The sequence below is a fragment of the Triplophysa rosa genome, linkage group LG16 (assembly GCF_024868665.1).
Source record: "Triplophysa rosa linkage group LG16, Trosa_1v2, whole genome shotgun sequence".
Taxonomy (NCBI): Eukaryota; Metazoa; Chordata; class Actinopteri; order Cypriniformes; family Nemacheilidae; genus Triplophysa; species Triplophysa rosa.
In genome coordinates, this window is record NC_079905.1 from 6,213,050 (window position 1) to 6,225,653 (window position 12,604).

Consider the following 12,604-nt stretch of genomic DNA (forward strand, 5'->3'; position numbering starts at 1 on the left):
TTAAGTAAAATAGCAAAACATGAGACACAAGGCCGAGCTGATGACGAGTTGTATCAGTAATGACATTGATGTCTGACATGTTTGGCAAAGATTTGTTATTCAAAAATGTCTTTCTCTGGCCCCACATCCTGTCTCAGTATGAGATGTCTGAGTATGTTAGGACAGCAAGAGGACATGAAAGTGGAAATTCATCTTGTCATCTAAACAACATTTTTTTAATCAATCATTTATTTCTCACAATCTTTATATAGTTTGGTGTGGAAATATGAAAAATAATAAATTAGAAAAGCAGATCAATAAACATGTTTGTGACAAACCAACTCTGTCTTTTAAATTTCAAATGTACTCACACACAAACACAAAGTGAATTGTACCTCTGCCGATTAATGTTAATACAAGCAATGCACTTGGCGGTAACGTAAGTATAAGATGTTGCTTGTTGACTATGTACTACTTCTTATGCAAGGCATGTCACCCAGAATCTGAGAGTTTACCATCTCTGTCTTCAGCATTGTCTCACCTAAATCTTTGTGTTTGCGCTTGCATTTAACTCAAGCTTTAAGACACACATTTTTCACGCTGTGAAATGCTTTGACAACCTTTTGTTTCTCGGATATCTACGGTGAGACAGAAAGTCATTTCTGTAAGAAAGCCCTGGCATGGCCTCTTATCTCTGTGAGCGTCAGGACCCCAGATGCAAGAAAATGTAGGGCTTAATTTTAAAATACACCTGAATCGGCTCTGTACTCGAACGGTTTGATTTCAATAACAATGTTCCTTTCATGTTATTATATTGAGGATGTTCCAACGTGGAAAAGTTACGCGACTTGAATAAATTAATAGTTTTAAATCTACAACAAAACAAACTTTAAGCCTAAACCTGTTTCTTTACTGTGCAAAACAATACTCGACTATTGAACCATAAACAGTTCAAGGACTTCCGGATTTATACATCTTAATTTATTTTGCACAGATATTCCGCCACAGTGCCATTTGAATGAAAAAGAATTGCCGTAATTGTGAAAAGCAAAACTACCAGATGGAGGCTCAGAATATTCAGTATGGGACCACTGGGAAATCAAAACATGCCAATTTGAGTGAGAGGATACTCTCAAATAGGCTAACTAACAAGGGGTTTGATACCGCAACTCCCCAAAGCAGCTTCGAATGGAGATTGAGATTATTGTGCAAACATTGCATATTTCAGCCCTTGCTGCTCCTTGTTTCCTTTCCCCTCAAGCCCCCTGTGTCCACACATATAATCACTCAGTAATTGAGCTGAAAAGAGTAAATCTTTGATTCCCACGTGAAATTGGGCATTTATTTCAAAGTCTCAAACCCCTGTGAATCGCTTGGAGAGCACTTGTGCGAACAGGGGAAAAATATGCAAATCTGCTTAAACTGTGTCTATCTGCGGATGTTTCACTCTGTGCTGCAGGTACTCACAATGTCGCAGTTGTCATGATTGCTGTAATTTACATAGAATGCGTACAGGGACCGCGCTAAGATCCTCTGGAAAAGGGGAAGGGCTGGCTCAATGCTACCGAATCGGTCCTGAGAAGCCAGATATACAGGCTTTATGGAAAAGCGTTAAATCCACAAGTTCTTATTCGGTTTTGGCTACCGCAAGTGAGCGCTCCCTGTTTACCAGCAGGTTTTGTGTCTGGAAACGTATTCTCTCATTTACATACAACAGTGAAAAGGTAAAGCTGCAGTGAAAGTCTAAAGGCTGGTTCCCACTGCCACAACAAACAGCAACATTTCAAACATACTAAAGTTGGGTTGTGGATGTCATCTTCACTTTGCCCCAACAATGGTTGGAGTTTGGACTTTTTTTTGAGACAAGTGTGAACTAACAACTGTACAAATGGTAGAGTTAAAATGCGCATCAGAATAATTTAATTCAGATGTTTTGTGAAGCTAAAATCATTTTTGAGTAATTTAAACTGTGTTCAATGCAAGTGCAAAATTCTGAAAAATATTTTTTCAACAATTGATTAAAGAGAATGCACATTAAAGAAACAAGCGGAGAACAACATAAATCAAGAAATGCTTTAGGTTTTATTTTACAATTAAGGGACAAAAACATTTTTTCCTTTTTTAATTAGGGAATTAATGGGACTTTTCACAATGGCATGATAAAACATTGAAATGTACAGTATTTCATGTTTTGCATTGCTTGGTTCCATCTCGCACGACATGCATCGACATAGATGCAACTTCCTTCAGTCAGTTCGTATTCACCACATCAGAGAACTTAGTTCGTTGGAAACTAAAGGATGAATTGTGGTTCTACAGCACATATACTGCATATACATCTCTGTACATATTATTTCCTTTTTGTTTACTATATATAAAATGACAATATAAAAGAATGCACACCATACAAACAATGTAGAGCTGCGGCAATTGTCAAGATATGATGATGGAAATTTACACATCTTAGCTGATCATTTAAATTTATGTGCTGTATATAAGATTTCAATTAAGTCTTTACAGGTTGAAAGTGAAACCATAGAAAGAGAAACAGTGGTACCAAAGCATACGTTTCAAATTGCTACTGTATAAAATGATACTCAACAACAACAACAAAAAAACAATGATAATTAAAAACAAAGAAATGCCTTTGAAAAACCAAAGAGTGTGTAATCATAGGCAGCCAGTCAAAATCTTCATTATCCTTCAAGGTTTAGAAGACTCAACAAAATCTGATGCATTGTTTTCACTTCAAAAGGGTTGCAGAGTTTGATTTATGTCAAGCCAATATGTGAAATTCTGAGTTCAATGAACGAAATAGGCCCATCTTTTTTATACATATTCTTATAACATTCAACACTACAGAGTGCTTTAATTAATTTTTTTAAGGTATATTAAGTGTTCAACGCAATTCATTCTATTCAGAAGTTCTTTTGCCATTTCGTTTTAGACCATGCCCATGGATACCATGTTTGTTTCATTCCCAATTCAACAGAGTACAAACTGTAAATTCTGTTTGAATATGAAGTCACTGAAAAGATGAAAGGAAAAAAAACATGCACATAACCGACACATATCAGATAAATACAATACAAAGCAAGAGATAGAAATCATGAGACTGAAAAACAACGAGGAAAAAAATCGAAACAGATCATGGTCCATTCAGGCAGTTGTACAACGCAAGTTGGACTGAGGCTCAGTTCAGGCGCAGTGCAGTACAGTGATGTAGTGCAATGATTCTCGATCCAGTCACTTCACTGCCACCAGCCTGCTTTTCTTAAGCTTTTTCCAACTTTTCCAGCTCGGTAACAAAGATCAGGTGGTCCTCCGGTGACTTTCCATGCGTTTTGCTGAGGTGCAGTTTCACTGCATGCTTGCTGACAAAAGTCCTATTGCACAGTTTACACTGAAAAATGGAATTTGAGTCATCCTCAGTCAAGCCGAGGGCACTGAAAGTCTTGTCTGTGATCATTTTCGTGACGGCCTGCTGGTCTCTTATGAGGTCTATTGATAACTTGGAGAGGTCCTTCAAGCTGAAGCCCAAGTGGCTTTCTAAGTGGTTTATGTACGAGGAGGGAGTTCTAAACTGGGAGGCACAATCACCACACAGGAACAGTGGCTGGCCCGAGTCTATGTTCTTCAGAAACTTGGTTCCACCTGTCCGCCTGAGTTGGTACTTGACGTTTGCCAACCAGTGGGAGATGGTGGTCATGGAGAGACCTGTAAACTTACAAATATGTACACGCTCCTGAGGACCAAGGTCTGTTATGATATACTTTCCGTCAGGGGTTTCTCGAAGACTGGATGCAAACTGAGCCTGAAGGATCAACAGATGCTGAGGGTTCCAGTTTGACTGCCTGCCTTTCCTCTTCTGAACAGGAGAAAGATCCTCAAAGCCATCCTCAAAAGCACAACCATCCCCATCCGACTTTTCAGATATGGAGGAGGGTGTCGATGACTTTGGCGTCAGACGACCTGTGAGGTTCTTCACCATGTCTGAGATGTCCATTAACGCATTCTCTCGAAGAGGAGATGAGACTGATTCGGACAAAGTGGATAAGATGGGTCGGGAACTGTTTGTGATGCTGCTGCTGTTGTTGATAACGGTAGAAGAGCAATTATTTGTGGGCCCGTTGGAACTTTTGGACTTTGTCAAGTCCATTGGCTGGTCGTCGTCATTGTCGTAATATCTGTTGATAGGCTCACTTTGCTTGACCTGAGCTGGATTGTACATGGGTTTTTCCATCATGTTGTTGCTGATCTTGTAAAGCATTGCTAAAGGGTCTAGAAGTGGACTGACAGTTTTAGAGGCCTTTCCCAAATGAGTGTTCATAATGGACTGCAATGCACTGAGGGGGTTGACTAAAGGCTGATCTGGTGAGTGGTCAGTGATAATTCCAAAATTCCCACAACCATTGCTGACTTCCGTTCCATTCTTAACAGGATTATCTGCATGTCTTTCCTTGTATTCCCCTTCCCGATGAGGAACATGCTCCAACTCTTTATCCACTGTGCCATTCTTTGTTGGCTTGCTAAGATCATCTGGTCTCGGCAAGTCCTTTTTGTCTTTAAGGACAGGGGAAGGTGATTCAGCAGGCATATGTTTGGAACCACGTTCTGTAGACTTTTCATCCCTGTCTTTCTTGGAAGTTATTTTGCCTGTCACTTTCTCTACCAACTCTTCCATGGCTAGCACATTGCTTTTATGGTTTGGAGGTGGAGATGGGCTGCTTGGAGAATGGATCAGAGCATTGGAGTCCGAGGTGAAAGATTTCAAGTTGCTGGCATTGAATGTTGGTTGCATCTGAACACTCTGAACAGCAGGTAGAGATGTTTTTAGTGACCCTTGAAGCTGGTAAGCAGCATGAATGCTGGGATATCCACCCCAAGTGGGTGTACCTGTCTGAGCCTTACTGATTGCACTTGAAACAGTATTTTCTAATGACTTGAGAATATCTAGACCACCTTTAGGAGTCTCCTCAAGGTCTTCCTCTCTTAGATATTTGTAATGGCTAGTTTTCCCTGTCTTTTCCGCCCTCTCAGAAGGATCTTCTTTCTCTTGCTTTATTTTCTTCTCTTCACTTTCCTCCATTCTTTCTTCTTCTACCTCCTTCCTTTCATCCATGACAGAAGGGTGTATTGGTGATTCTGGTTGCGATTTAATAGTGGGGGGTGGCAGACGTGTTGTTGTGGGTGGAAGAGGAATGGATTGAAATTTTTCTTCCACCACAGGGTCAAACACTAATTGCTTTCCCTTTTTAGAGGCAGAATTTGTGACTTTGAGAAAATGACCGGTCACCATCATATGGGCTGTTAACTGCTGCAAGGTGTCATGGGAACTCCCACACTCCATACACTTGAGAATTTGAGCTTTTCGTGCCTCGAACTGCCAGGTATAACTCGCACCATTTTGGTAACCGTAGCGGTTGTTAGCGGTGACATATGGGTTGGAAATCTTCTGATCTTTGGTGGATGCGGACTCTGCCAATGGAATACCAGGGGTGCTGGAGATGGACTCAGGTGAACATGGAGACATCAGGTCTTGGAACGCTCGCTTTTTGGTGGAGGGCACCAGCTTGGAGGCAAGAGCTGGCATTGGTTCTTTGAGAGGCACTTTCTGGTAGTGTTTAGTTTTGATCATGTGGACACTCAAGTCCTGCAGTGATTCAAACGAGTGGCCACAATACATGCATTTCAGAACTTTCTGAGCATCTTCTTTGCCCTCCATCTCCATTAAGGATCGCTTCCTTGGCTTGGACCATTTTTTGCCCTTGTCATCCTCTTTGTCCTTGTTGTCATCACGGTAATGACCTGTTTCATTCATGTGAACCGTGAGACCTACTAGTGTGTCGTAGGCTGCACTACAGTCCTTACATCTGAACTTGCTGGCACCTGTGAATACAGGCCCATACAGCTTATTGTTTTGCCGGTACAGCTGCACTGTGCTAAAGAGACTTGGTTCAGGCATTAGGTGGTAAGGAGTATGCTGCAAGGTTTTCGCAAGTGCTGCTTGGTGCCAGTCATATGCAACGCCCCCACTATTAGCACCATTGATGTTTCCGTGGTTAGCATTGTTGGCGGCTTTAGTAGAATTGCTGCTTGGTGCTGCATTTGTCTTGGTGCTGGCGCTAGCATTGCTGCTGCTGCTAGCCCCGCTGCTTGCAATGTTGCTCATGTGGCTGCTCACAACGCTGTTGTTCCCCTTGTGGCTGCTCGCGGTACTGTTGGTACTGCTAGCACTAACCTGCTTGCTTTTCAAAATGTCTCTCGTGATACTTGACCAGGAAGCATCAGAAATCAGGTTTGCATAGACGGCTTTCATCTGTGCCAGGCTGTCCTGCAGTGACAGTCCTGCATCTGTCTCCATGTCTTCGACCTCCTCTTTATCCTGGCCCTCTTTGGAGGACGTGCTTTTGAAGTCAGCCAGGTGATCGCTGGTGTCGCTGAGGGGCGAGCCATACCCGGCGTCTGGGTTGGTGCCATTGCTGAGCGGCGAATTCTGGTAGCTCAGCTGTTCGTGTCCGTCGTCGTCTTCATTGCACAGGTACTCTGCATCCTGACCATCTAAGGAGAGGCCGTCGTCCTGCAGATGCTCCTCATCGATCTTAGCTGCCTTAAGCTCGTCCTCTGGCACGTAGGCTGAAAAAACAAAGCAGAAGGAAAAGATATGATGAGACAAAACCATCTCAAAATGTGCAACTTTAACATGAATTGTTGAATATGTAAAGGCACTTCTACATTGTGACGTTACTTTAAAAGCATTAGGTGTGGGGGGAAAAGCATCAGTGCATGTGTGTGTGTGCATGCGTACATAATGATTCTAAAGAGATTTTTGTCAATAGTCCTGGCAGAGGACGCAGGTTTGCAATTATAAAGTGGCAAACATCCATATCTTGACTATGATAGATAGCACCCTTCAGTGCTGAGACTAACAAAGCTATTCAGTGTAACAGCTCAGCAAGGGTAAAAAGGGCACAGCAGAGTCCTTTGAAAACCAGTCCTCTAAAGCACAAAAAACAGGTGAACTTTAAGGACGCACAGAAAAGAAACGAGTAATGCTATTTAAAATATGGGAATAGGAGAGTGGAACTGTAAATAAATTGCCATCAAAAGTGTCATGCAAAATTACAGATATAATGATCGCAAAAAGCATCAGTTCAAAAAATGTATCAAAAATAAATAAAAGAAAATATACCGATAATGCTACACTTCATACACCTAAATTAATTAAAAAACCACCCATCCCAGTACAAATCCACTGTTATTTCTCAACAGCACAGTCGCTCACAAAACATGAACTCCAACTACGAGCACCATATTGACTACTCTCTTTCTCGTCCTCCTTTTCACTGTAGTTAGAGGGCACAGGCTGTGTGTGACATTGATCCAGCTCTCCCTTTCACTAGCCAAGCTAGACTCCTCTGAGTGTGAGATTGCTTCTGAGTTATTGCCAGGGATGCAGCGCGGGGTGCAGCTTGCCTCAATGCTGTTGGCAGAAGCGATGGAAGTTCTCGCAGCGAGCGATGCTAAAATGCAAGTGGAAATGGCATGTCATGTTGTCATGGTCCATGCTGTACTAACTCTCCGAGAGTCAAGAGCGCGCACAGTCACAGGGAAAGATGGATAGGGAAGATCAAAAATAAAGACAAGGGGATATATAAACAGAAATATGGAAACCCTTCCAGTTATCCGGTCACTAAGAATATTGACAGCCTATTAGCCGTGCCTGTTTGTCTGAATACTAGAAATGGCTTGTGTGCCATTCTTCAAATCTACATACAAATTTGTTGATGCAAATTTGAATAATATAATTACATTCACTGATGAATCATACATAATGTGCCAAAAATGTCATGTTGACTTTAAAATGCTTTATATAAATCTCAGTACAATAATATCTGCTCTCTAAATATTGCCATCAATGTCTTCCTTCCCTGTCTATATTTTAACCAAAAAAGTCTCGAGCATAAGGTTCGTAAGAACCAGTTAACGCATTGATTTTCTTTAGCAAAAACAGCATCAAGGCCACCTTCTCACCACAGCAACACACATTCGTGCTTATTTGTGCAAATAAAGCTGGCACTGCTGCGCATTACTGCTAAGTGCACATTATTTCTCGGGGTAAAGAGAGGATACTGAAATGTTGCCTATGCCACGCACCAGAAAATGCTTATTTTCCTCTTCTAAATGTGCGGTAATAAGATGTACTGTCAGATGTATTACATGAGGGAAAAGGAACAGAGCAATGATGTTCACAAATGTAAGGTTTCATGTTTCCACCACAAAAAGCTCCTTCACTCTATTGTGTTTCGACAGAGCTATGACAGAAACCGAGTGATAGCCCACTGTCTGCACCCGCAGCTGCGAGACAAAAAGGGAGAGAGGGAGAGAGAGGGAGAGAGAGAAGAGAGAGAGAGAGAGAGGGAGAGAAGAGGGGAGAGAGAAAGAGAGAGAGAGAGAGAGAGAGAGAGAGAGAGAGAGAGAGAGAGAGAGAGAGAGAGAGAGAGAGAGAGAGAGAGAGAGAGAATGCTTCTCGTTTAATTCGCTTAATGAATAGAGAATAAAGGTCCATAAGACCAAGTGCTTAATGAGGAACGGTAGGATTAAATTCCTGTTTCATCAAGCTGCTTTCGATCTACAGCGGGAGATAAACAGAAATGAGCTCCCCGTCATCGAACGACATCAAAGTACCTCTTTTTAGTGCGCTTGTGTGCCTACGTGCGTTTTCACAGCATGTCCGGCAATAAAAAAGCCTCATGTTCGCTTTGCGCGAACGGCATTGTTACCATCAGCCATTTTGAGGAGAACACAAAAAGAAAAGCCAACAACATGAGCCAGCACTACTTTGAAGGCAATAGAAAGAGACAGAGCAGGAAAAAAAAAGGAGAAGATGTGGAGACGGAGGGAGCGGAGACTAGAGAAACAGTCGAGCGCTTGAAGAGTCGTTCCTTTATCTCAGCGAGCCACCAGGAGATGTCTGTCCGAGATGCCAGGATCCGTCTCAGTGGTTGAAGCAGATGTGCTGTCAGCTTCAAATGGCGTGCAGCTGAGCACACGTAATCGGAACGGACTCCGTACCTGATGTTTGTAAGGTGCCATTTACTGCCGCACGGAGGAAGCCGTAGGGGCGCGAACAGCTGCGACGTTCGCGTTATTTGCATGCGCGCTTGGATATTCTTAAAAGGATCCGAGCCTTGAGCTCCGAGACGGATTTCAATCCGTCAATTCCTCGGAGAAATCAAGTAGGCGGTATAAAGCGAAAAGGATTTGGTGAAATAAACATTACAAACTGTCAAATAAATCACTTATCCAAATATCGCTTTAAAAGAAATTCAAGCCGCAACACGGTTCAGTGGATTGAAGCCCTGATAATTCCCTCAAGTCACTGCGGCATTTAAGACATCTTATCACGTTAAAACAAAGAGAGAAGTTTTTCATCTCTGCTATAATTACAGAGAGTGATAGAGAAGTGGATGGATGGCCAAAGAGAGAGAGAGAGAGACGAAAAAGTGAAATGGGGGGGGGGGTGGAAGAGAGCAAAAGAGGGCTTTTTCTGCAAAGAGATGGGCAGAACCTGACACTAAATCGAGCGCGTCTCCTCAGGCCCTGACACCGCGTGGCATCTGACAGGCATGCGCGTTGGCATGTCACTGTCCTCGCATCAAGACGTCAAACCAGACTTGGCAATTTTTTGCCATCTGCGTCAAAAAAGAAAGAAAAAAGAAAGCGGCGCCAGACGACGGCAACGACAGCTCACACTTAATAACCCAATCAGAAGTTTGACTGCTGACATCTCTTATCGGAGGCCTGCTTTTAACATCACGCCGAACAATGAGAGCCGGATTAAGAGGAGATTGGAGGGGGGGAGGGGCTTGTTGTGTTTGTCAGTCAAAAATAAGACTGCATTGTATTGTCGGGAGAAAAGTGCAAAGATAAGTTGTTAAGAATGCGCACAATTAAGAGAATCAATAGCTGCATCAAAAGCATCTTTTTACAGCGAGGGACGAGAAAGGCACGAGGAGCTTGATTCACAGAGTGGGGATGTTTGTGAAGCGTTGGGAACTGGGGACATGCAAGACTACATATAAAAAAAACTAAATCTGCGGGGTGCCATACAACTAGTCAACTGGGGACGGGCTTTTATAAAATATACATTCTTGCATTCAAAAACAGCTGGACAGAGTGCAACCGAATGGAACATAAGGCAGAAGTATCAAGATGCACTTGGGCAATTCTGAACCTGGTATGCCTACAAGAACAACAAAAACACAAACACAAACAGGATGACCAGTTGATCTTATGAGCTAAAACACAATGAAACATAATATTAAAAAATTGGCAACTATCATAACCCAAACCGGTTAGGTCTGGTTTCAAAGTTAAAAATAAAGTTTGTTAGTAAGAGAACAAAGTGTGTGTGTGTGTTTATGGGTGTTCTTTTAAACACACCAGCACGGACAGATGGAACAAAGGTGTGTATGTTCCCGAGCGCCCGGCAACATCTAAAGCGATCAGGCAGAGCACAGAGGCCTTGTGGTTGTGTGCATGTATGCAGCGTGCGAGATGTGAGAGGTGTGTGTCAGTGTCTGTGTGTGTGTTGCGCGGGTGAGCGTGGCCATCTGTGTCCAGAGTGGAGCTGTCACTGTGGCTGCGGAGATCTCACCGAGTTTAGACAGGTGACACAGCAACGGGACATGAGCCGGACACACACATACACACACGAGAAGAGCTCACAGTCTCAGCCAACAAAGATCAGCCGCAGAGTGGACCTTCTTGCTATGGACTCATGACACCACACACACAAACATAGCCGGTGCCAACACTTAGAAACACCGCCCACATACGAGCACTCGAGCGTTGATATTCGCATACGGTTGCCCAACAAACAGCATAGGCTAGAATTACCTAGGCTTGACTCTATAGTCTGGTTTCTCAAAGAAGGGTTCCTACAGTTTTTGACTTGTAATGCAATCTAAAATGTAATCATTTATTTATGACCTTGGAAATCATTGTTATTGATAAGAGTTAAAAAATATTCAAATTCAGATTGGCAAAAGAATCACGCAGACCGATTTGTGAACTTCAAATGATTCAAATGAATCTGTCACACATCACTGTGGCTTGTACGCTTAACTTTATTCAAGCTAAACAATAAAAAATAAAATATGCAGATAAACAATATAATGTTTTAGAGCAGAGAAAGCTAGAAAGAGAAATACATTTATACTAATTCCATGACCACTATGTTTGTATCATTGTATGATCGTTGATCCCTGTAAAAATAGATCTTCCAGAATATATTTTTAGTGTTATTATTAATAAACAACACTGGCCGTGCACTTCCCGTTTCATTTATTTTTGTTTTCCCCACAAATAAAATTTTGTCTTAAAGACATTTTTAACAGTTCTATTCAATTCTAAAGGTTCTATTAGTTCCATTTTGTTTTTACACCTGTGAAGTATTTAAAACTGAAACAGTGTTGTTCATGTCTTGCTAAATGGTCTATATACTTAAAATATAAGTCTAACAAAAAAATGCATATAACCCAAATAATAAAGAAAGGAATATCCCGTCAACCACATTCACACACATTCCCAACCTTCCCAAAAGATCCCCTGGACAAAACCAGGTCCGTCTGATCGGTGCATCTGGTCCGTTTGAGAAACGTCAGGCCTAAGTGTCCAAACTCAAAGAGGAACGAGAAGAGAATGCTCACGGACAGATCGCAGATGCCGACGGCCTCTCCTGCCTCGACTGTCATTGCTCCTCTCCCCCGCCTCCTTCCTTTTATTTATTTATTTTATTGAAGAGGAGAGCGGGCAATCACTACAGTCATTTGCACTACTAATGTCCAATTCTGCCTTCCCTCAGCCTGCTGATTTAGCCGGTCAGAGTGGTTTTGGAGTGTGCAGGGGAAAGCCGTGCCGTTTACCCGACATTTTAATGGGAAAACTGGCAAGTCTTATTTGGCCGGCCGATGTGGTTTGTCACTGGGTCTCCATTACATGCCACTCAACTTTGATGCCTTTGGACAGGGCTGATCAAACCATGTCTTTTGACCTACGCAAGCACGCTGAAGGCAGACAGGAAGGGAGATGGAGAGAGAAGGGGAGAGGGGGGAGGTAGGACACTGAAGGCTGTAAATAAAATGACATTATTATTTCCTCTGTCCTATCATGTAGAAAAGCCAATTATGGTAATGCTCTGCATGTCAGTGAGAATGCAGCAATCTCTCTCTCTCCCCCTCTCTCTTCCAGGGCAGTTAAAACAAGGCTTTGGTAGCACGATGCTGTCTGCCCCGGTCCACTTATGGCCTGCTGCAATCTGCCAGGACTGTCTGCGGAACTGCCAATGGCGAATGTGCCACGGTGAAATGGGCTGCTTCCAGAAATGACTGTATAGTGTGTATTACATACAACATATTACAACTACTTGGCGTAAAAAACAGTTTACCAAAGTAAACCGACACAGACAGCGTCTCTGTTCCAAACCTAGTGAGCTGCCTGGAACATTGTCATGGAACCTCATAAGGGACCGTGAACCTTGTGTGATTTAGTACGCTATGGATAAACACTATGGGCAAAATATTTTATAACAATTAACTATTTTAATAAACACTTTTACAAA

The 12,604-nt window shown here is 42.5% G+C and overlaps 1 protein-coding gene across 1 annotated transcript in view; it reads right to left on the reverse strand.

Moving 5' to 3' along the window:
* Positions 1-2,048: 2,048 nt before the first annotated feature.
* Positions 2,049-12,604, reverse strand: part of tshz1 (teashirt zinc finger homeobox 1) — a 33,648-nt gene continuing 23,092 nt past the window's right edge. Inside the window, exon 3 of the mRNA XM_057354456.1 lies at positions 2,049-6,615. Coding sequence (XP_057210439.1) covers positions 3,254-6,615 — 3,362 coding nt within the window. The 3' untranslated portion in view covers positions 2,049-3,253. The remainder of the gene's footprint in view (positions 6,616-12,604) is intronic.